This window comes from Enhydra lutris, unplaced genomic scaffold, assembly GCF_002288905.1.
Source record: "Enhydra lutris kenyoni isolate GAN:26980312 unplaced genomic scaffold, ASM228890v2 scaffoldscaffold17, whole genome shotgun sequence".
NCBI classification, from domain to species: Eukaryota; Metazoa; Chordata; class Mammalia; order Carnivora; family Mustelidae; genus Enhydra; species Enhydra lutris.
In genome coordinates, this window is record NW_019154101.1 from 27057922 (window position 1) to 27083589 (window position 25668).

General features: G+C 36.9%; 1 protein-coding gene across 1 annotated transcript; it reads right to left on the reverse strand.

The window, feature by feature from the left end:
- Nucleotides 1-2300: 2300 nt before the first annotated feature.
- LOC111147800 (pantetheinase) lies at nucleotides 2301-19729 on the reverse strand. The gene is made up of 7 exons (XM_022504042.1): nucleotides 19486-19729; nucleotides 18058-18188; nucleotides 10002-10194; nucleotides 8957-9248; nucleotides 8145-8503; nucleotides 3885-4055; nucleotides 2301-2894 (listed from the first exon to the last, which is right to left on the reverse strand). Exons 1-7 carry the CDS (start codon nucleotides 19696-19698, stop codon nucleotides 2712-2714), a joined length of 1542 nt encoding a protein of 513 aa, XP_022359750.1. The 5' UTR covers nucleotides 19699-19729; the 3' UTR covers nucleotides 2301-2711.
- Nucleotides 19730-25668: the final 5939 nt, after the last annotated feature.

The window sequence follows — 25668 nt, forward strand, 5'->3', positions numbered from 1 at the left end:
AGGTACCACGGATTAGCTTAAACAACAAAAATTTATTTACAAGACTCTGGAGGCTAGAAATACAAATCAAGTATCAGCAGGGCTGATTTCTTCTGAGGCTCTCTCCTTGGCTTGTAGATGGCCATCTTGCTTTGTGTCTTCACATAGTTTCCACTTGGTGCATGTCTATGTTCTAATCCCCTCTTCTGACAAGACCAGTCATACTGGCTTAGGGTCCACCCTAATGCCATCATTTTATCTCCTTAGACCCTATTTCCAAATACAATCACATTCTCAGGTATGAAGTTGAGACTTCAATATATGAATTTGAGAGGGGACACAATTCAGTCTATGAGACCTGAAATATACTGTTTAGATAAAAAACTAAAAGAACAAATAAGTAAAATCTTTCAAACACTTAAGCAGAGCTGAGTAAGAGATATGTGTTACAGTAAAAGTGGCAATGGATTCAGATTTATTATAAGTGACAAGGCTCAGGAACTACATAAGAAAATAAGAATCACAGGTGCCTGGGTGGCTCAGGCAGTTAAGCATCAGACTTGATTTCAGTTCATGATCATTTCAGATCATCAGGTCATGATCTCAGGGTCATGAGATTGAGCCCTGTGTTGGGTTCTGCACTGGGCATGGAGCCTTTAAGATTCTCTCTCCCTCAGCTCCTTCCCCTACCCCACTAATGTGCTCACTATCTATGTCTATCTTTAAAAAAAAAAAAAAAAAAAGAATACAAGAATCAATAGCAACAAAACAATCAGGGAGAATTTCTCCATGGAGCCTGGAGGTGAGGATCACTGGGGACCATCTTGGAAGAGGGCTACTACAGTAAAAGACTGTGTGTGTGTGTGTGTGTGTGTGTGTGTGTGTGTGTGTGTGTGTGTTTTACATCAGCAGGAGGTTGACAATAAGTTATATCTTTAAATGAAGGAGTATCAAAAATTGCTCTTTAGACCACTCAAATTCATTGAGGTACAAAGAGATTAAGGAAAACATATTTGAGCATTGATCTTTTTTGGAATTGGGTTGTTTGTATTAAAAGAGCATCACAAATGTTTTATGCAGAGGAAATAAAAATCACAGTTAGGAAGCGTATCAAAGCTATCATAAAATACATGACTTAAAGAAATCTAGTAATCAGAGCTGGGTATGGACATCGTAAATATTTTTAAAAGGTAAACTCACTATGTGTAATGTTTAACTTTAAAAAAAATCATGCTAAGACAAGCTAGTAAGTTTGTCATAGGGGAAAATATTAGATACTATGTTCAGATGAGTAGTTCTTAGTTGATTTCCAGGAAAAATTTGAAAATAAAAACTAACATGCTTTCTCTCAGGAATTTTAGAACATACCAAATGCAAAAAAAACCAATAAAACAAAAAAACAAAAAACTTTGCAGTGTGTATCCTTTAGTGAATAAATAATAATGTTCATAAAAATTAGCTTACTTATTCAAGGTATTAGTTTATTTAGCACATTTGGTTGTAAGTTAATCAGAGTAGTCTCGTGTATGTGTGTGATGTGTGATGGTATACCATACAAAACAAATGAAGATATTTTATTTTTCCTTTTGTGAAAAAATTACAAGAAAGACACTTAAAGACAATTTGCCCCCTGAGTTGTTTTAAAGGTTTTCAATACTATTATCCACTGTTATTTTATACTTCAGGGCAGGAGTCAACAAACTTTTTCAGTAAACGGCAAGGCAATGGCAGCTTTTCTGGCCATAGGGTCTGTGTCACAACTACCCAACCTCGCCACCATAGCATAAAAACAAACATAAGCAGCACTTAAATAAACATGGCTGTGCTCAATAAAACTTTTAGGTATGGAGACTGAAATTTGAATTTCAGATCATTTTCACATATCACACAATTTTATTCTTCTTTTGATTCTTCTTTGTTTTTCAACCATTTAGAAACATAAAAACCTAAGGCCATGCAAAAACTTATCACAGTACTGATTTGGTAAAATGTTTGCTTTAGAACGACCCTATCAAAAAAAAAAAAAAAAAAAAAAAAAAAAAAAAAAGAACCACCCTAGTGATATGCTTATAGGCTAACAAGATAGGTAAAACACTAAAGAGGCACTGAAAAACATTCAAAAAAGTGAAGGCCCTCTAACAGGTTGTTAGAGTTGTATGTCCAGCTGCCTTCCAGAATACGTCATTGCTAGGTATCAAACCCAAACCAATTAGCTGATGTTGAGTTCATTGATTTTCTAATTGAAATATGGAGGGTGGCTAAGCCTGTGGAAGATGTTTAAAAATTTAGACAATCAGAGGTGATGTAATTTTAGCAATAAAATATCACACATGGTTTTACTGTGATAATTATACAGTTGTGAATAGCTAGCACATATCCAGTACTTTCCATGATCCAGAAACTTGTCTAAGGACTTTAAATGCATTCAATTATTTAATTTTCAAAAAAAAAAAACCAAAAAACAAACCTAAAATTGTGAGTAAAACTGTTACCCTCATTTTATAGATTTTAACCTTTCAAAATGATGTCACTATTTATCTGGCTTCTATTATCTGGGGGTGGTATATATGTGTGTGTGTGTGTGTGTGTGTGTGTGTGTGTAAAATCTGTGAACTATATATGTATATGTATTTGTATTTACTTGTACAAGAGACCATGACCATTGTTATGATCTTCATCCTTCTTTTCTCAGCCATCATTTTTTTAGTTACACAAAATAAAAGAGAAATATTCTACCAACTTAATGAGCACACAATTGGTATTATGACTAAGAGCATTATTCCTAGTGTTTGTGCCTGGAGGTCTGATGAAGCGTTTAATGTCTGGTCCTTCTCGTACACTCTCCCAAACAGAGTCACGGTCAAGAGAGGTCCAGATGGCGGTTTCACACTGAACAAGCGTCCATCACTTGACACCTAATTAAAACAAGAGAAGTCGGCTGGGTCTCCCCGTTAAGTTATACAACCACACAACAACTTCTAAAAATCAGCACAACTGGATGAAGAAATAAAAAAAATAATGGCTAACTTCTCTTCTAAAAGAAATTTTGAAATGGTACAGAGTATGAGAAAAATTGCAGCTATGGAATTGGCACTGATGCATTTATTATTGAAATGGCTATCATCAATATCTTATCATTTACTTATTTGAGGAAGTATTCCATGAATCAGTTAGCATAAAGCAATGGGTTTGGGAGAATCATAGAGAAATCTAGTCCTCTCAGACATAATAGGCTCCTCCAAGTGGACAGAAGGGAGTGATTGAGGGGTTTTGAGCGGAACCTCTGTCATCCCTGTCACTTACTCACCGCAGCCTCCCAACCTGTTCTTTGTCCCTAGTTCTCCCACAGTAGCTATTCTTACAAGGAAGGCGGAATAAAAGCAAAACCCACAGGTAAGTCAGGGAAAGAATATGACTGGGCAGAGTTTATGCAGTAAGAAGTACTTCTGGACTTTAAAAAAAAAAAGAAAAAATGTTCGCTTTCTTGCCTATTTTGGCCACTGGGTCTTTACCCACACAGTGAGAGGAATTCCCTTTAACTTTGCTAGGCTATCACTGCCCATGATGTGAAGGGGTTTCCTCTGGTGGGCCCAGTCCTGAAACCCTCTCAAGAGTCTTATTCCTACTCAACAGACCCAAAACAGCCCAGTCTCCTCCCAATAGTCTCCACAATAATATATTCATGTATTCTCTAGGATACACTAATCATTATACTACAGATTTCCAGATAAGAAATTCAACCTGATCAGTGTCCTTCATGATTCCCCAAGAACAATATTATTCTTTCCAAATGGAGAGTTGTAAGATATTTGTAAATATTTATATTTGGTATTTGTAGGTTTTGTACTCAAAAAGCACTTCATCTTACATGAAATGAATTATCAATATTAAGCAAAGTTTCTTACCTGAAATTCTCCAGGAGCAAGCTGATTTTCACTTAGCAACACCTCAGGGAAGACATACTGGGTTCCAAAAGTGCCACTGAGGGAAAACATGTCAAACCAGGTAGAAGCAGTTTCAACTGCACTGCCACAACTGTTTAAGTGTGCTGTTTTACACTTCAGCAGAGTACAAATCTAGGAAAGTAAATGCAAACCAGTAAGTCCTAAGAAAGCCAATTAATATACCCCCCTGACCTAGAAATAATGCCTATGTAATGCCTTTTCCCCTTTGTTCGATAAAATGTTTTTTAATTAGATTAATCTAGTTCATTGATACACAGCTAATTCAACTAGTCATAAAAATAAAGGACTTCAGTCCCTAGTGCTTTCTCCAATTCAGCCACAGATTAAATCGCTTAAAGAAACAGGTAGATGGTGTCAGATGAGTAAATTTCAGAAGAAACAGTTAAAAGATGCAAAAAGGTTTGCCTTCAGAAAGAGGAACTGGGTGGATTATGGAAGGCACTAGTGTTTTACAAGCCTTCATTGCTATTTGTCTTCTTAATTATGTTCATGCATTATTTTGATTAAAATGAAGAAAGAAGTGATAGGACCAATCCAGGTAGTAGGAAGGGATAGGACATTGAGACTATGAGAAGGACTAAAGAAATAAAGGAGTTGAATCAGGAGCTGCTTGCAATGAAGCCAGTGTTTATGTAAATAAAACCTGATGGTATAGGTCTAATAATTATCTTATGTTACTTTTATTAACAATAATAATAATAATAAAAATTAACATTTACCGAGGACTTTCTAGGTGCTAGACACAGTGCTAAACCCTTTATATTTATGAAATCAAACATCCCAAAAACTCTAAAGAATTTTATTATTATTATTATTAATTATCCTAAGTCCCCTCTTAGGACTAGGTTACGTCCTCCAGTTATATGCTTTAATTGTCCATAGTAGTTTCCTTTTATGGCATTGGTCACCAACTAAAATTAACTAGTGATTTTCTTAGGTTTCTGCTCAATCCTGTTTTCCCACTAGTGTTAAGTTCTATGAAGACAGTGACTATATCTGTCTTCCTCCATCTTAATATCTTCAGTCTCTGTCAAGTGCTTGAACACAGAAAGCATTACATAAATATTTGGTGAATGAAAATAATCTATATGTTATGACGAACCAGAGGTTTAGAGAGGCTAAAGGCTGGCTCAAGGCCGGGTAGCTATTATCCAGAACTTCTGACTCCAGAATCTATGTTCTCACCCTATTGTGTTGAGCCCCAGAACTTAATCTTTGGTTTTTAGTAGAGTTGTTATCCCTAGTTTCTTACCCTGTTGGGAAATAGCTTTACATTCTAGAAGACTGATAGGCCAGTGATTTGGATGACTCTGACCTTGGTGGGAGGAAACGGAGAGGCAAAGGGTATAGAAAGCAATCTGAAGAGGAAAGTTTCTTAAGTACATTGGGTAAAGGGAATGAACTTCTTTCATTTAGTTTATTCCTTCTTTATTCATTGGTTACCCAATGATTCTTTAAAATATGTAGACTGCTCCTTCTCCCACTCTTCTATAACAGCTGCTATAAATCTCTACCTAATCTTTTACCAGCTTCTACTCTAGAAAATGCTACAAGCACCTTTCCCCACGTCCTTAAAATTTACTCTAGAATACTTGGAAAATCTCTGTGGCAAGATGCAGAGTTGTTGTACCCTTATCTCCTTTTCTTTCTCTTCTCTCATTAGTTAAGAAATAGATTTTGGTGCTATAGAGATTTTTCTAGCATTAAATATCATCACAGACTTTGGGAGATTATGAATATAATACAACACCAAACTCCCTCATCCTCAATTCTAAGACCAAGCTTCTCTAAATTAAATAAAGGACTTGTAGCACATTTGACATTGAGACCTAACTTGAACCAACATAAAGCTGGTTTTTTTTTTTAAGCTATTTAGGATGAATAGTCCCATGTTTTCCAGCAGACATTAACATTTTGATCTGGGGTGCTGCCCCAGACTCTGCTGGTGATATCAAGTACTGTGGCTCCAGCTGAATGTCCCATAAATACCTCAAAACCAGAACATCCAAAGTGAACTGAGCATCTCCCCACTGCCACCCAATCTGCTCCCCCTCTAGCATCCTGACCTGTCAGAGAATTACATTCACCCAGCTAGCTGCTTTTGCCAGAAACCTAGTCCCCTCATTCTGCTTTCCTGTTCTATTTTTTTAATATTTTATTTATTTATTTGGGGGACAGGGAGCGTGAGAAAGAGCACAAAGAGGTGAAGGGCAGAGGGAGAAACAGGGAGCAGGGAGCCTAATGTGGGACTCGACCCCGGGACTCCAGGATCATGACCTGAGCCAGAGGCCGAAGCTTAACAGACTAAGCCATCCAGGTGCCCATGCTTTCCTGTTCTGTACCAAATTGGCTACAAGTCAAGTTTTCTATTTCTTGCTTGACTCCATACCCTGCTCTTCTATTAACATTACTCTTGGTAGAGACTATCTAGGACTATTTTAATAATCTAACTTGTCTTTTTGCCCTAGTTTCATCATCCACAGTGCTGCCATAGTGATCTACTCAATGACATATTTGATCACATCATGCCCTTGCTGAACACTTTCCAGTAGAAGACTATTACCCAGAAAGTAAAGTCCAAACTTTAGGAATGACAGGTAAGAAGCTGTCAGATGTGAGCCTGCCTCTGGGCTCATCTTCCATCAATTCTTGCTTCTCACAATACACCTTAATAACACTGACCTGCATACCCTACTTCTTGAGCATCCACACCCTTGCTCATACTCCACTCCACCTAGAATTTCCTCTTGCTCTTTTCATCTGGATAATAGCATAAGCTCATACATCATGTCTCCAGAAACTTCCCTGAATCCCCAAATTAGGATAGGTACTGCTTCTTAGTATTCCTACAACAAAATGTGCATTCTACGTTCTCTCCATGCCAACCTATCCTGACATCATTTGTTCATTATGTCTTTCCCCGCTACTAAATGCTTCAAGAGGAGGGCCTTTACTTATTCATCTTTGTATCATTAGCACTAATATATATCTACTACATAGTAGGCAGTCAATAAGTGCATCATTTACCAAATCAGCAAAGCATTGGTAAAGTCTCATCATGCAGCAGCGAACAGAATACTGCACAGTGAGCACAGTTCTAGCACTCAAAGGTTCAGTCTCAGACAACATGTGCAAAATTTCACATAATATGCCCTTGATAAAACTGAGCATAGGATGTCTGAAGCACTTAGCCCCAGTGGGGAAGTGGGAGCCGTGCTAAAGAAAGTGTTAGGCCAGCCTTCTTGGTGAAGACAACACCTGAAAAGCACTGTGAATGGTGAGTAGGTGGGGCCATCAGATAAAGGAAACAACACATCCAGAGGGTCTGCAGTTGCCCACACACTGGGGATGAGGAAATGTCTCAGTAAGAAAGAACCTCAGGGCACATGTGAGTAGAAATGACAGAAGAGAACAGAGATTAGGAAAAGGCACATTTCAAGAATTTGAGGATGTCTTGTTAAGAAATGTGAAACTAGAAACCAACTAGAAACCTGCGAGGAATTTTAAGCAAGAGAATGAAATAATCAGAAATGGCTTTTAGTAATTTTTATAATTAGAGTATAGGAAATAGATTGGATGGAGCTGAAATTGTCAACAGGAAGCCCTGAAATCAGTTGGGAGATAGATCAGGAAGAGGCAACTAGAATGAGAGGAAGATGAAAGTTGTTTGTTCTTAGGAGTGACACCTCACCAGGCTATAAATAGTTCCTCCTCTAGTGTTGGGGGCTGTGAAATACCCAAAGCTTTGCAGTAATAAACTATTCTACACATATCCCAGAGGTCAACCCTATACGTTTCCAAGACATACTTAGTTTATGAAACAAGCTAAGTTTTAGTGAACATGTAAAGAAAATGGATAAATTTCTTCAGGCAGGAAATACCAGAGGCTAATCATCCATTAAAATCATCTGTAATTTGATTATCATTTTAAATACAGGTACCGTAAATAAATTTTCTGCCTTTTTTCCAGCCAGTTTAAAATGGACTGACATCTAGGATTTCAAGTTTTAACAAACAAAAATTCACGATGCCCAACTAAATTTGAATGTCAAACAAAACAAAATTTTTAGTGTATAGGTATCCTCAAAAGTGAGACATACTTATAATAAAAATAATCCATTGTTTATGTGAAATTAAAATTCAACTAGGTGTCCTGTATTTTTATCTGGTTAACTCCCCTGCCACCAAAATGATCATTACCTGCAAATAATATGTCCCTTCGACAATATGTAGCCCATCAAATGCCCCTAGGGCATAAACTTCATCTGTTCTCTTCTCAGACATCTTGTAGCTTAGATGACAGCAGAGTTTTTTCTGACAAACTGTGTAATTTCCTGTGACTCTTGTGAGCTCCAAGAATGTGAATTCATCAAAAAAGGCAGTACCTTTAAATTCCTGATTTCCTGTTGAAAACCCTTTTATACTACTGGCATAAGAAGTCCAATTCACTACAGGGCGGTGTGGGTAAGAATCCAATTTTGAGAGGAGGAGTTTTCCCTTCTTTGTCTTCATATCATAATGAAATACTCGTGGAGAAACAGGTGCGTAGATGCCACTTCCTGAAAGTGATGTTGGAAATGGCATTTGAAATAGAAGTGAAAAAAGGACTGCACAGTTGTTATTGTTTGTTTTATTTTATTGTTACCATTTACTCTCTCTCTAAGCCATATATGTCATTAATTTCAGTAAAATATACTGAGAAGGACAATAAGTGAGAGGAAATCCAACAGAGTATGGTACCAAAAAGCCAATAAGAGAAATTTCCATGTAGGAAGTGGTGAACTTTAGAGAGAAAAAGAAGAAATGTGCATGTAAGTTGAATAAAACTAAATAAATCTACAAAACAATTTAGACTGAGATAGATTCTATAGTATGTCACCAGCTAGATATGCAAAAATTAAGAGTTGGAAAACATTAAATATTAAAGAGTACATGTTAGCTAGAAAAAAATTACTTTTTCTTTTACTTTTTTGATTACTTAAAGTTTGTAAATCTTAGAGTTTACACGTTACCTGTCATTCTGTTTGAGGGGTGATGTATATTGGATGCAAGGAAGTTGACCCCCATGCCCATTGCCCAAGCTGAGTGGAACTGAATAGCCGACAAATGTGGCAAAACATTCATCCATGCTGTTGGGAAGACTATGGTATCCACATGGAAATCTTTCACCAGAGTAACAGCAGGATCATAGAAGAGTATATCAAAGCACGTGAAAATGCCAAATCTTCCAAAGACAGTGTCAAAAGTCACAACCTCAGGCTTCTTGGGTACATTGAATTGATTTTCATTCATGAAAAGGTTGTGCTGTAATAAAGAGAAGATGAAGGGAGTAAAAGTCTCCTTTCAGAAGCTGGCCTGTGTGTTACTGTGTCTGAAAAAGTGCAAGCCAACATCTCTTAGTGCCAATTTAATCCATGAGCACTGTCTTCACAGGGAAAAAGTGTAAGAGAATCAGAGATTACTATGGCTGATAAGAGCCTTTGGCTCAACCGCCACATTTTATAGATATGTCGATGGGAATCCCTATTTATTAAGACCCTCTTGATTAGCAGTAATCACGTCTTGAATAAACCTCATTGGCTATGATACTGCCGCTGCGCAAAGCTTTAAGACCCTCTTGAATATTACAAGACATAGAAGTGAAATAGATAACTTCTATTTGCCAAGAACACTTAACTATTTCCTGTGGACAAACAACCTTCTTTGCTCCTTTCTCTTCAAAATCAAGTGTCTGGTAGGTAGTTTCTCCTTCTTGGCTTGACCCATTTGCCAGGGCATGTCTTCAAAAGGAAAAGGTCTAAAAGGCAACATTGTATTTCTATACAGGTACCTCCTGCTGATTCTCATACACTTCCACAGACACATTCCTCTTTGTAAATGCACAGAAAACCCCTCTATCCTCTTTTAGGAGCTTACCATACCTAATCATTACTTTCTATGCATTGTCTCTATTCTGCTTCTAAAGTATGCTTATTATCAACACTAATGATTTTTCCTTCTTGTCCACTTTATTTTGTTAAATATTCAGTAACTGAACTGTTGGCAAAATAATTTTACCTTATGGTAGCGTGCCACCAGTTTTCCTTGGGAATCAAAGACCACATCAGTATTGTATTGGTAATGACCATCGGGGGGACACTGAGAATCACTGGCATTGCATGGCTTCTTGTCTCCAATATTTGCCACAAGGTAGATAGAGTTGTTCTTGGCCAGACAGCTGAGTCTTTCTTGCACTGGGGTGTAGCCAAACCTGATACATGTTCATTAGAAAAGGAAAGCAAAAATGAAGCTTATCTTTTAATAAAATTCAGAATTATATTGCCTGAACCTATTATGTGATATACACAAAAATAATTCTAAATAACATCATAGAAGGGAAGGATTAAAACAAGAATAGATTTCAGAGGAAGTACATGCTTGTGGGAATTTAGCTGTAGGAAAACTATTCTAGGATAAGATTCTAAGCCATGTATTTTTTTCATCATAGTATTTAACATCATTTATAATAATGTATTCACTATGTGTTTATCTTATGATGTGTGGCACATCTCAGATATTTGGGGGCAATAATACACATCTTCTGTTCACTAACCCTGGCAAAAAAGAGGAATTAAAGAAAAATTATTTCAAGTGAAAGAGTAACAGGTTGGAATTAGAATTCTGGGAAGATGGCAGAGTAGGAAGCACCAGAAATACATCCCTCCACCCAGACAGTATTTGTACTGGAAGAACCTGATGGATAACTATTTTGAAATCTGGGAGTCTATTTCAAGGCTTGTAAGTTCCAAGGGAAAGCTGGAAAGGCAAAACACAGTCAATTTCAGTCAATTTTAGCTCTTATCTCAGCAGTGGCTACCCATGCTTTACCCCACACCAAGGACCATGCAGACAGCCATGTTGGAGTACCATGCAGGCAGCTTACAAAACCAGGCTGGGCTCCAAATATCTGTTCTCTGAATATCAGAGATCTGTGCTCTCATCACTGATAACTGCTTCTGATCATGGAGGGGCAAACACGGGGGCAGGCAACCATTGTTACACTCCACCACCACCACCACCACTATATAGTTGCAAGTCCTTCCCCTACTGGCTGAAGTAATTTCTAGAGGATTTAAAGAGCCAGAGGTGTTTCTCTCCCTCTTCCTTAATTTTTCCTTTTCTCTCTTTTTCTGAAGTCAGACATTTAAGGACTAGAACATAAAAAAGCAATCGTATATATAGGAGAATTTAAAGGTCATCACATGTTCTCAGGGAGACACAGGCTAAGACAATGCCTCCAAAGATCTTAAGTTTACACATCAAGCTTATGCGTAGCACAGAAACAGTTACAGGAATCAAAACAAACAAGCAAGCAAAAGGCAGTAAACCCTGGGGGAAGAATTTGATTTTCAGAGTGATCACATTTTCAGATTCAAATATGAACTTATCAACAAAAATATCATAAGATATACAAACAAACAGGAAAGGATAGCTCACTCTAAGGGGGGAAGAAAAGAAAAAAAAAAAAAAAAAAAAGAATAAACCTACAGAAACCATCCTAGGAAAGACCAGATGACAAACCTGGTCTAAAGACTAGACTAAAGACTAAAACAACTATCCTAAAGATGCTCCAAGAACTAAAGGCAAATGTGGAAAAAGTCAAGAAGATAATATATGAACAAAATGGAAATATCAATAAGGAGGTGGAAAAACCTAAGAGAAACCAAAAAGAAATTCTGGAGCTGAAAATTAAAAATGATTAAAATGAAAAATTTACTAGTGGGATTCAAAGATGGATTTGAGCTGAAAGAATCAATAAATTTAAAGTTAAGCCAGTTGAAGTGATCAAGTCAAAAGAAAGGAACAAGAAAAAGATTGAAGTGAACAAGGCCTAAGGGGCCTGTGAGACATCATCAAGTGGACTAATATACAGATTAGAGAAGTCCAAAAAGAGTGAAATAAAGGGTCAGAGAGACTATATGAAGAAATCGTGTCCAAAAATTTTCCAAATTTGAAGACACGAATATTTAAAGATTCAAGAAGTTCAATGATCTCCAAGAAAGATGAACTCAAAGACACCCATACCAAGACACATTGCTATCAAACTGTCAAAAGCCAAAGACAAAATAAAAATGTTGAAAGCCATGAGAGGTAAGTGATTCCCCAATAAGATTATCAGCAGTTTTTAATCAGACACTAGAGACCAGAAAGCAGGGGGCCAATATATTTGAAGCACTGAAAGAAAAAAGACCTGTCAACTAAGAATATGGTATCCAGCAATACTGTTCAAATATGAGGGAGAAATTAAGACACTCTATGCTAATATCTGATAAAACAGACTTTAAATTAAGAAAAAAGATTACAAGATTTGGGGAAAGACATTACATATTAATAATTCAAAATACAAGAGAACTCTTAAAAGTCAACAATAAAAACAACCTGATTTAAAAATGGGCAAAAGACTCGAATAGACTTTTCTCCAAAAAGATAGCCACACAAAGGGCTGATAAGCATATGAAAAGATGTTCAACCTCACTAATCACTAGGGAAATGTAAATCAAAACCACAATGAAATATCACCTCATACCCATTAGAATGTCTATTAAAAAAACAAGAAAATAGAAAATAGCAAGTGTTGAGGATGTGGAGAAACTGGAACACAAAGGCACTATTGATGGAAATATAAAAATGATGTGGTCAGGAAAAGAACAGCCAGGAAACCAGTTTGGTAGTTCCTCAAAAAATTAAAAATAGAACCATTACATAATTCAGCAGTTACACTTCTGGGTAGATTTCAAAAAAACTTAAAGCAGTGTCTTGAAGATGTGTTTGTACACTCATGTTCACAGCAGCTTTATTTACAATAGCTAAAATGTGGAAGCAACTCAAGTTTCCATCAATGGATGAAAGATAGCAAAATGTAGCATGTATACACAGTAGAATATTATTCAACTTAAAAAGGAAGGAAATGCTGACCCATGCCACAACATGAATGAGCTTTGAAGATATTATGCTAAGTGAAATAAATCAATTACAAAAAGGTAAAAAAAAAAAAAACAAAAAAACATACAATTCCACTTATAAGGTAACCAGAGTAGTTTTGGTCGTCAAATTCATAAATATACAAGGTAATATGATGGCTGCCTGGGGCTGCAGAGATGTGGAAATTGGGAGTTATTGTGTTCTTTCCCTAGCTTTACTGAAATATAACACTGTAACACTGTGTGAGTTCAAAATGTAAAATGTGATGATTGGATACATGTATATTTTAATAAATGTTTACCACAATTAGGTTAGCACATTTTTAATTAGTATAAGTACCATTTTATTGTTCTTATTGTGAGAACATTTAAAATGTACTCCCATTGCAACTTTAAAGTAAACAATACAATACTGTTAAGTCATCATGCTATACATTAGATCTCTATAATTCATTCCTCTTATAAGTAGAAGTTTATACCCTTTGCCCAACTGTGCCTCATTTCCCCCACTACCAGCACCTGGCAACTACTATTCTCTCTGTTTCTGTAAGCTCAGCATTTTTAGATTCTACATATAAGTGAGATCATACAGTTTTTGTCTTTCTCTGCCTGGATTATTTCACTTAGTTTAATGTTCTCAATGTTCACCTATGTTATTGCAAATGTCAGTATTTCTTTCTCATGGCTGAATAATGTTCCATTGAATATATGTATATATCACTTTTTTTATCCATTCATCTGTTGATGGTCATGCAGGTTATTCCCATGTCTTGGCTATTTTAAGTAATGCTGCAATAAACATAGGGGTGCAGATATCTTTTTTCCCCCTTTTTAAAAAAGATTTTATTTATTTCTTTTTCTCCTTTTTTCCATTTTATTTTATTTCTTTTAGTGTTCCAAAGTTCATTGTTTATGTACCACACTCAGTGCTCCATGCAATACATGCCCTCCATAATACCCACCACCAGGTTCACCTATTCTCCCCACCCCCCCAAAACCCTCAGTTTTTTTCTCAGAGTCCATAGTCTCTCATGGTTTGTCTCCCCCTCTGATTTCCCCCAAGTCACTTCTCCTCTCCATCTTCCAATGTCCTCTCTGTTATTCCTTATGCTCCACAAGTAAGTGAAACCATATGATACTTGACTCTCTCTGCTTGACTTATTTGACTCAGCATAATCTCTTCCAATCCCATCCATGTTGATATAAAAGTTGGGTATTCATCCTTCTGATGGAGACATAATACTCCATTGGGGTGTGGATATCTTTTTGAGATAGTATGGTTATGTTCAGATTTTCTATTTCTTCATGATTTGGTCTTGGTAGGTTGCCTATGTCTAGAAGTCCATGGATTTATTTTAAATTGTCCAATTTGTTGTCATATAATTATCCAAAGTAGTCTCTTAAGATTTTTTGTATTTCTGTGGTATCACTTGTAATGTCTCCTCTTTTCATTCCTAGGAATATGGAATGCTTCAGGAATTTGCATGTCATCATTGTGCAAGAGACATGCTAATCATCTGTATTGTTCCAATTTTAGTATTATGTGCTGCCAAAGTTAGCACAGGTAGAGTTATTGTTTAATGTGCATAGAGTTTGAGTTTTGCCAGATAGACAGTGTCCTGGAAGTGAGTGATGGTGATGGCTGAATTAGCAATACGAATATACTTAATACCACTGACTATACATTTAAAAATGGTTAAGATGGTAAACTTTATATTATGTGTATTTCACCACAATAAAAAAATTAGGAAAAAATACCCTTGGATGTTAAGAAAAGGGAAATCTTGTTCAGGGAACTAGTAATCTGGTTGGAGCAGAGGCAATGGTAGGTAAGAAAAACAAAAAGAGAATTTTAAAAGATGCATCTGGGGTCATAAAAGGTAGAGCTAGGCACAAGAAGTTTAAAAAACGTCTTTCAAATTTAAGAGACAAAAAGATTTTGAGGACAGAAGTAACATGATCTGAATTTTCTTTAAGATAATAGTCCATTAGGGTATAGAATGTACTAGAATGATTAAGAGACTAAATGTAGGAAATCATTAGGAAGTTGTTGCATTAGCTCAGATTAAAGGCAACAAGAATTGGGCTAGGGCAATGCCAGACAGTATGGGAAAATGGAAATACTGGAACACTTGTTAATTGATTTCTTAAATTCCTTTTTTTAAGATTTTATTTATTCATTTGAGAGACAGAGAAAGATGGAGAGAGATAACACACATGAGCAGGGGGAATAGGCTGAGAGAGGGATAAGCAGACTCCCTGAATGGCAGGGAGACAAATCTGAGGCTCAACCACAGGACCTGACCCCAAGATCATGACCTGCGCTAAAGGCAGATGCTTAAGAAATCTGAGCCATCCAGGTGCCTCTGATTTCTTTATTCTTTATCATGGTGACTGTAGTTGTCCCAATTAAGCAATTAAAATGCAATCCTCAAAACTGAAACCCACTACATGTAACATTATAGCCATATTTATCCTCAATTGGCACAACCTTTAAGTAATAAATGGTTAATAGCAGATAGGTTATTGAAGAATAGCTGAGAAGGGTAAAGTAACTGTTGAATGTATGGAAATTTAGTGCCATCTGCTGGCAATAGTAGTAAAAGATTTGAGTATCAAATCTACTAATTGGTACAATTAATATAAGCAAAACCATAGCAATTATCTACAAAAACATATCCTTGAAAAAGACCAAGAAGGATGAGAAACTACAAAGAATTATTCTAATGCATTACATATAAAGAATGACTATGATAAGTTCCTCTCTCTCATTTGCTTCAATTAATGTCTGAAAGACAGATGTAAACACAACACATCAAACCTTGAAACATATTTAACCTAGTCTTTTCAGATCGCCACAACTGGCAGAATATATTGTACATGAAGTATATATTTGGTAATGGTATTTCTAAAACAATCTGATTACATACTTCCCTCCTGTCTCTCTTAATCCTGAAAGATTATATATATATGTATATATATATTCAAATATATATACATCTAAACTACATTTTTCAGACTGTTTGTTATATCCAGGAAAGATTACAAAAACCTTTGTTAGAACCTATATGACCTGCTCCCTCTTTTCTTCCAAGTCTTTGCTTAGATGTCACCACGAAGACAACTGATGACCAAAAATTAAGGCCCCACGCTGGCGGCCATATTCACCTATCCTGCTTGTTTTTCTCCATAGCATTTACCTTTACTACATATCATAGATATGTAGATAGATTAATAGATAACTAAACAGATATTATCTTTTTTCTTCATTGATTATCTCCCCACACTAAAATATAATCTCCAAGAAGATAGATTTTTAATCTATTTTGTCCACCCTACTGTACAGAATAGTACCTGTACATAGTATGTACACACACACACACACACACACACAAACACACACACACACGTTATGCCCGAGTTTTTGCGTCCAAGAGACCACCAAGGAGCCAAGCACCGATGCAATCAAACGAGGGTTTATTTGACAAGCTTAAGCTTGGGCCCAAGTATACCCAGCACAGCGGAGTAGGGACTTGGACCCCGAACCAGATTACAGTCAGTTTTTAAAGGCAGAGTAGGGTTGGACTCAGCGGTGGGTGAGGACAAAGGGGATTAGGGATGATGTAAGTCTCTAAGGAAGCAAGGTCTCCAGGACCTTGAGGGGCTAGCTATTATTGGGAGAAAGTTATTTATTACCAGTAATAAAAATCTTCTCGTGAGACCCTTTAGATGTATATCAGTGGGCCATATGCTTGGGAATGATTCTCGACACTATCTTGGAGGTTTAGAGATAAAGTTTCCTACAGGAATTGTTAAAGTAGACTTACAGGGACTTACAGGGTCCTGGTCGGACCTGTCAGGGTAGGGGATCGGTCAGGCTAGGATTGTCCTTAGCGAAACCTCAAGGTGAGGGCAGTTGAGTCCCCAGGGGAGAGCCACTCAGTCTGTTTCAATGGCTTGTCAGTAGGTAAGGAATTTTAATGATTTTCTTCTGCCTCTGTTTCCCACATCAGCTAAACTTGAGGTAGGATGGCCTTAATTTTCTCAGCCTACACACACACACACACACACACACACACACACAAATGTTAAATAAATGAATGAAAGCAAGGAATGGAGAGGCAATTAGCTGATAGAAAATAGGCAGGGCAATCAGACTCCTTGAAATGGATTGCATGGAACAGCCTGGTGGGGATTTTCAGGAGGCCCTTGGAAATTTGGTTCTAGGAAAAGGTCTTTCAGATACAAGCGAAGTCAACACATGACGGAAGAGCACAAAGAGTGCTTGCCCTTCAGAAACTGAAAACGCGGCATGAGAGCTGGTCAAATAAAAAACAATTATGATACAATGAAATATGAAGAAAGTAGATGATTAAGATAAATAATACTGAACTTGTCAAAATCAAGGTGTCTCTATAAGCAGTTATATTAGTTAATTTGTGTGGTTTGGGGAGCAGTTCCAAAAAAGGAGTTCCTATGATGTTAGCAATAGTGGCTTTAGAAAGAAGTGAGATAGCTGAGATGATTCTCTGAGATATATAAGGTATTGCTTTGTCTACATTAAAAATAATAGTGCTACTTTCATTGCAGATTGTATTTCTTTACTCTGGACCTGACTTAAACCACTTACCCGTTTCTGCTACATTGACAATCACCTTAAGCTCTTGGGATTTCATACACATTAAGCTCATTTAGCCATTTTATTAATGTTAAAGGAAAATTCTTAATTCTAAAAATGAATATTTTGCCATTTTTCTTACTCAGTTTTCAAATTACAGGCCCATGTGGGGCAATAATTTTCTCTTCACTGATAAGAAGTCAGAAGACTAGAGTCTGAATCTGGTTCTCCTGCTAACCAACGACCCCTGTAACCCTAAGCAAGTATGCTATTGTCTTTCCAGATTCCTTCCCTCAATGGAAATATATTCACATTGAATTTGATGATTTCTGTGTTACCTTCCAGCACTGATTTCTGTAATTTCACAATTCCTATCACTTCCCTAATAAATGTATCCACAGAAGAGGAAAAATAAAACTATCTTGAACTTAGAGTTGATAGTGGATCTTAAGCGGTGATCTACTAAAAAGTCCTGCCAGGTAAAGTAAGTGCATGTTCATGATTGGATTGTCCACTACCTGTTTGGGATTAATACCTTCTGGGATTAATACAGGGGATCCAGTTGACTTCAGGGTCTGGGATATCCTCCAGATATGGGTAGATAGTTTCCCTGTTAAAGTTCCAGCCATATATACCATCTTCTGGAGTCACAATAATATCTGCACCCTGTTAAAAATGTAGCTTAATTAAAATATTTCTCAGAGAAGCAAACAATCCAAGACAGGGTCTGTAAGGGGACCTGAGGAACTGGGTGGATGAGCAACTGCCATCCAGGCCTTTTTTTTTTTCTTTTCTTTTCAATCTTAATCTTTTGTTTTCTATATTTTTTAAATTTATTTTCTTTGCACAATTGCATTGTTTAATCCCACATCACCATTTCTATATAACATTTCCATTCTTTCATAAACATCAAGAGTTTTCCAGGTTATTCACAGGGTTGCTATCCACTGCCGTTGTTAAGCATAAAACCAACTCTTCTTAAAATTGGCCCCCTTCCTGGACTTTGGGTAGATTTTGTGCCCGGGTGTCATGGGATCGATTTATACTCAAAGTCTCTGTTCTACTTTCTGCTCCACTCCAGCCTTCCCTGCTCCGTACCCTACAAAAGTGACTCTGGCTTCTCAGAAGGAGGGCACTCAGACACTGACTCCCCTTAAAGGTGCCAAGCCCAGAGGTACACCCCAGACACACCTGGGCACCTTCAGATGGGAGAGTCACCCTGAAAGCTGCAGCCTTTAAGAAAATAGTCCTACTAAGGATAAAAAAGAACCTCAGAATTCTTATTAATCTTTAAAATGTTTGTATTGTCTAAGAATATGTATTGGTAGATATCAGTGATATGTATGTATTCATGACTCATCCCACTTCACAAAGTCCTCCTCTACACCTGATCTACAAATACCTTGTTTCAATCATATCCATTCAAACTACACACTTATACTTAACCCTTCATTCAATTCAGGGCTTATATGCATTAATATATAGTTAATCTATAATTAGAATGAAGTATGAAGTACATAATACATCTTGTTAAGTAATTTGCAACTTAACTTTATTTTGATGTTATGAATTAATCCAAAAACTTGCACAAGCTTAAGAGCACAAAAGTATATCAAGGCTGCTGATACTCTGAGCAAAGCATCTGGTCTTGACTCATTTGTCCTCCACTCTCCATGTGTAGCAAAATAGAGCAGCAAAGTCATTGAATGTACAGCAATTTCCTCAACGGTCTGCTGCTTCCTTCATGATGATGAAGCCATTCTTTTCTTAACTTGGTCTCATTATTAGGGAGCCCCAGCTATAATAACTTTGAGAAGGAGATAGGAGTCTGATTGTACAACAAAGTTGTTGGCTACCCTGACACATATGTCTTCCAAAAGTATAACCAAATCTGATAGGGATCCTGCCTCCTAAGACCCTACTCCTTCTCCTGGTGGAATCCAGCCCGCCTGAGAGATGGTACCTGGTTTGCTGCTGAAGTGACTGCTGCCTCCAAAAGATCCAGATTTTGGTTCATTAATGCTAATGCCACTTCATGGGACACTGGTATCAGGGTGGCATTAGGTAATATCACTGCGTGTTCATAAACAGCTGCAATAAATGTATCCCGGGAGCTGACTCTGAAGATGCAGAGAACTGAAACTGCCACATAAGCCAGCAACTGAGAGGTGATCATGCTGAAGTCTGATGACCGCTGATAAGCAGAGCAAGTCCTGACATGTATAGAGAGAAAACACAATTAGTCGTGATTTCCTGGACTAGTACTTTATAAATACATTACAAAATCTATTCTAAGCAAGCCTTATGGTATTGCATCGTAGACACAGATGTAAACAAATCTTACATAACAAAGGACTCTTACTGCAAGGATCTGTGAGGATCTAATAAGGATAGGTATGTTTTAGTTTTCTAGGGTTGTCATCACAAAGTGCCCAATACTGGGCAGTCTGAACAACAAAAATTTATTATCTCATGGTTCTAGAGGCAAGAAGTTTCAGATCAAAGTTTCTGTGGAGTTGGTTCTCCCAGAGGACGGCAAGGGAAGGATCTGTTCAAGACCTCTCTCTCTCTCTCTGCATAAATGGCTGTCTTTTCCCTGTGTCTGCACATGGCACTTTAACTGTGTGCATGTCTGAATCCCAACTTCCCCTTCTTAAAAGGACATGGGTCATATGGTTTAGTGCCCATCTTATTCTAGAATGACCTCATCTTAACTTCTATCTGAAACAATCTTGTTTCCAAATGAGGTCACATTCTAAGATATAGATGGTTGGGACCAGAACTGGTATGATCACATTAACTGCCATTGACTAATTGCCAGACACTCTGTGTGGACAAGCTTAAGAGTAAAAAACTTAGGGAGGTCCCAGTATCAGAGAGGCCATCACGCTTTTGTGAGCTTTACCTCTAAGAACCCCACAGATCCCCTGGGAGAACAGTGGAGACAAATCCTCTGCCTCGTGCTTCTTAGAGGGGGAGGGGGAAAATATGCCCAATGGAGCATTTTGTTTTCCTTAACAAAAGGCTGCCCTCCAGGGAAACTATTTACCAGAGCCTAATTAACCTGGGGAAAGGGAATTTTCAAACTGAAACTGTAGCCCTACTAGCCTTCCTGTCTCAAGCGAGAGAGAACTTGAGAAGCACTAGTGGAGGTCACAGCCCAGAGGCTCAGGCTCAAGACATGACAGAAATTTAATCACTGGACTAAATAACCCTTCCCCTGTCCTCATGTGTTACCACCTAGTCAATCTATCATTTGTGGCCTACGTAGCATATATTACATCAAAAGAAGGTCTTCAGATGAATAACTAGCTCTTGGAGTAAAACACTATTGGCTGAAACAGTAACTGGTTTGGGACCAACAGCCCCTACTGTGGTACCTCAGCTGTACTGTCTGTACAGCTGTACTGTACCCCTGATCAGTACTGTCACTGCGTCAGCTTTGCTAAGCCACCTACCAAGTGCCAAGCTCCTGAAATGTAGCCTTTCTGCTCTTACAGAGGAGAGAGCTTGGGGAAATTGTCTCTGTGGGGAAGAAACAATTTCCTTCTACCCTTCAGGACCTTTCAGCTGGTCTAGGGATTAAATTGACATAAGACATATCTACAGGATAAAAAATAATATTTTATGAAGTGTGCCTGGAGGCCCCCAAATGAAATTGAGACCTAAAGAAATAACCAAAGCAGGCAGTTTTCATACTTTTTAGACAAACAGACAATAGATCTGTGAGGAATCGACAAGTCAAAGAAAACTTAACTTGAGGAGCTTCATTTAGTAAGGAATTCTAAACAGTTTGGGCTGGGGTAGTAAATTAGTAAAAGTAACAGGGGTTGTTTATATGGCCTTTTTGGCTCTAAATTTTCTGTCTCTGGGGATAAGGATCTCTTTACCTCTCAGTATGGACAGGCTACCTTGCACAGGGAGATTTTTTCATGTTTTAGGGAGACAAAGTTGGCGGATGGGTGTCAGAATATTCTTTTTGCATAGGTTGTTTCTTAAGTAACTTTCATTTAAAATAATCAATATGCTAAAGTGTCACATTTTGGGGTGGCCTGCTCTTGGTCCCTATGATCCCCTACTCTGAAACTTCCAAAGGAAGTTGAGCTGGGAAACTGTTTTATCTCACTGAATGGTCTTTTAGTTCTGACAATAGGTTAGTTTAATAAAACTCAAGTCAGAAGGCTGTGATGCTTATGTATTTTCAAAGTTAAACCTATGATTTCATTAATCATGTAATAAATAAGAGGCATTTTTATGAAAGCAGAAGAAAAGCAATGGTTAAGATTAGATAAATTATAAAACTGGTTTCTGAGTTCTGAGTAGCCAGTGGAGATTTCTAGATGTCAGGCTAAATGCATCTTCAAACAGGGTGAGGGCAGGCAATGGTAATCTGGAAGACTTTCAGTTTGTACATCAAGTGTCTCTGGTGACCCTTCTGCTCCCATAGAACAACAGGCATGAAGATGGTCTATAAATGAGCTGTTATGATTTCACTCAAGTTTACATAAAGTTGTTTAGGTTGCAGGGCTTCAAGAAAAGGGGAAGTTTTATTTATGAAATGATTCCCATCAAAATTATGGGAAAAAATTGGAGATGTTAACTAGGAATTGTGGCTGGACACTGAAGGCACCTAGAAAAAATTAGGATCTAGTTTTGTTTATAAAGAACTGTTTTAGAATCCAATATCCATAAAGGTGTGTTACAAAAACATAATTTTCCTCTTTATAATCACTATCATTCTACCAAAGATAGCAAAATTAAGACTGATTTGTTTATAAAATAAACCGAGGTGGGGGGGAAACCAATGTTAGCCTGATTATATATGTAAGTTCAGCAAGAATAGCAACTGATCATATGTACTCTTTTAAATCTGCTTTGCTAGAACTTTTTACAGGCAATCTCTACATTGAACTTTTAACAGCCTCTCAAGGTCAGAAGCCAAGCCAAATACTTGCCATCAGACTTTGCCTATAATATCTTTAGATTCGGGTTAATTCCTCTCTTTTGAGATCTGCAAAATAGCCCCAGGTTCCTGCACCTGCCAAGAAGTGACGTCCTTTACCTAAAAGGTTGCTAGCAACCCCATAAGCAAGGTATTGGGCTGTTTTTCCAAGGGGCCATATTGGCTCCATATAACTAACATTATTTCCTTAAAGCTGTCTGATCATACCTAAGTTTTTGCAGGTTTCCCTCAACTATGACATGCCAATCAAAGCCTCAGTAATATAATCAATGTTTCCAATTATGTGTTGATACAAGGAGAACAGATTATTGTTGAATTTATGTAAATGAAAACATTGCCATGAAAATATAAGAATATTCACTGAAAATTCTGGAGGGATAAGACAGAAAGAAAAAGGTAAGTATTTTAATTTGTTGAAAAGTTCTTATTTTATCAAATTATTACAGGTCATAATTAGCTTAAGAGGATGTTTGCTTAAATCTGGAAAAATAAAACCTTAAAAGATCAACAATGTTTCAAACAAAAAAATCATAAAAATTATAATCATCCTAGGGTGCCTCAGTCAGTTAAGCATCTGCCTTGGGCTCAGGTCATGACCTCGGGGTCCTGGGATGGAGCCCCACATTGGGCTCCTTACTCAGTGGGGAGCATGCTTCTCCCTCTGCTCCTCCCTTACTCCGCTCTCTTTCCCTCTCTCTCTCTCTCTCTGTGTCTCAAATAAATAAATAAATCTTTTAAAAAATTATACTTGTCCTCAGTTCATTTAGTCTCATGTTATTAATTTTTTTTCTGTTTGAATCTGGTTTTTCTACTAGTTCCAGAAATTCTTAACAAATTTAGTCTTATGATCTTAAGGTTATCAGGAACCTATACTCAAGTTCTTTCTCTCTCATTGAGGATGAAACACAGTTGCAGGAAGCTTTTGTAAAAGCATCTGAGTAAAAGTGTAACTGTCTACAAATGACAAAGGACTTTAAAAATGCCCATGATTAAAAATCTGATTAAAATTCATTACAATGTAATTGACAAGAAAATTTGGTTATTTTTGTGACACATAACATTTTAAGATAACAACATACCAAGACATATCAAATTTCTAGAAGTTTCATATAATTTCCAGAATAGTTACTTTAATAGCATATATCTACACAAATGTAAGACAGTTTAGTATTATTTGTTTGACAATACTTCCCATGTAATTTAACATACCAAACAAGCCTAATTTCTCTCTTTAACAATGAGAAAAAAAATCACTGAAATGTTTCAAGGGCCCTCTGGAACATTTCAGTTAGATTGTAGGCAAAAGACTTTATTTTAGGGTGCCTGGGTGGCTCAGTGGGTTAAGCCGCTGCCTTCGGCTCAGGTCATGATCTCAGGGTCCTGGGATCGAGTCCCGCATCGGGCTCTCTGCTCGACAGGGAGCCTGCTTCCCTCTCTCTCTCTCCGCCTGCCTCTCTGCCTACTTGTGATCTCTGTCTGTCAAAGAAATAAATAAAATCTTTAAAAAAAAAAAAAAAGACTTTATTTTAGAATTTGATTTTGGGAGGCTCCTGGCTGGCTCAGTTGGAAGAATATGTGACTCTTGACTTTGCGGTGATGAGTTCAAGTCCCATGTTGGCTGTAGAGATTACTTAAATATAAGACCATTAAAAAAATTTGATTATGGGAAATATGTCAAAAAATATCAAAAGTTTCAAGCATTAATTAAAGAAGGATCACATGGGGTGCCTGGGTGGTTCAGTGGGTTAAGCCTCTGCCTTTGCCTCGGGTCATGATCTCGGGATCCTGGGATCGAGCCCCATATCAGGCTCTCTGCTCAGCGGGAAGCCTGCTTCCCCTACCCCCACCCCGCCTCCTGCTCTGCCTACTTGTGATCTCTTTCTCTCTGTCAAATAAATAAATAAAATCTTAAAAGAAAAGAAGGATCACAGATTATAAAACTATTAAATGATTTAACCAAAGTGACAATGAGAGGCAAATACAGAAGGTTTCATAGTTGTAAACAAGTCTTAGCTACTTTAATATTAAGAAGACTGTCTTCTTGAATGACCAAAGATTTGATAAAAAACAAAACATAAAATCGTTTTCTAGGCAGATTACATAAAAGGTAAAGAAAATTTTGTTTGTAATTTCTCATAAAAACCAAACCAATCATCTAAGAAAGTATTTCTTTTAACAGAGAGAAAAAACAAATTCTAATTTTCCATCAGTGTTCTTTTGATATTAAAACTCACACTTAAATATACTTATTCTAACCTTAGCTATATATAAAATTATTTTTCAAAGACCTCAGATTTTAAGTTTTCCCTTTTTAAATCACTAGCCTCACTTTAGGAAAACTTTTTTTTTCCCTCAACAAAAATGTATTGCCGTTCCTCATACTTTTTCCTACCAGAAACATGCATCATACAGAGTTATTTCCCTTATAATTTTTAGCAGCTTTAGTCATATGTTAATCACAACTCTTAATCCTTAGAAACTTTAATTTCTAGTGAAGTAGTAGTAAACAACTGTAAGTTGTCTGTTTCTCCAGCATTTTTTAGATTGGCAAGTTTACGGATATATTTCATAATTTCTAGAAACATATGTTTCTTCATAGTACAAAAGTTTAATAAAGAACAGAACATGTTTACTAGGAGACTTAAATCTTTAGTTTTGCTAAAGTAATAAGGAAACCACAAGTAGATAAACCTATGTTCAGTATTTAATGCTTATTGTCTATTTAGAAATGACCGAGATACTCAATGAATTCAACCTAACTCACCACTTAGCAAAACTTCAAGGTTTCAAGTTGCCAAAAAGATGAGGGAAACTATTTTAAAAGTTTACCTAAAAAACCTTTTAAAATTTATATCTAATTTACTTGTTCTTAACAATTATGCTTAGATTACCCATAAAAACTCTGAGATATCAAAGTCAGTTATCCCTCCAAGTCAATCATTTTTTAAAAACAGAGATAGTAGCAGCCTATTTGACTCTAAGTAAACTGAGACAGAATAAAAGTTTTCGTTTTAATGTTGTAATTTTAGAGACATGTCTATTTTAACTGCACTGACAACCTTAAATCAGCTCTAACAACGAATATTCTCCGAAATCATGTGTTCTTGAAAATAAGCGCTTGCCTTGAAACTGACTAAACAGGACTCTTTTATGAACTAATTTTAGTACTACCATCCACATGTA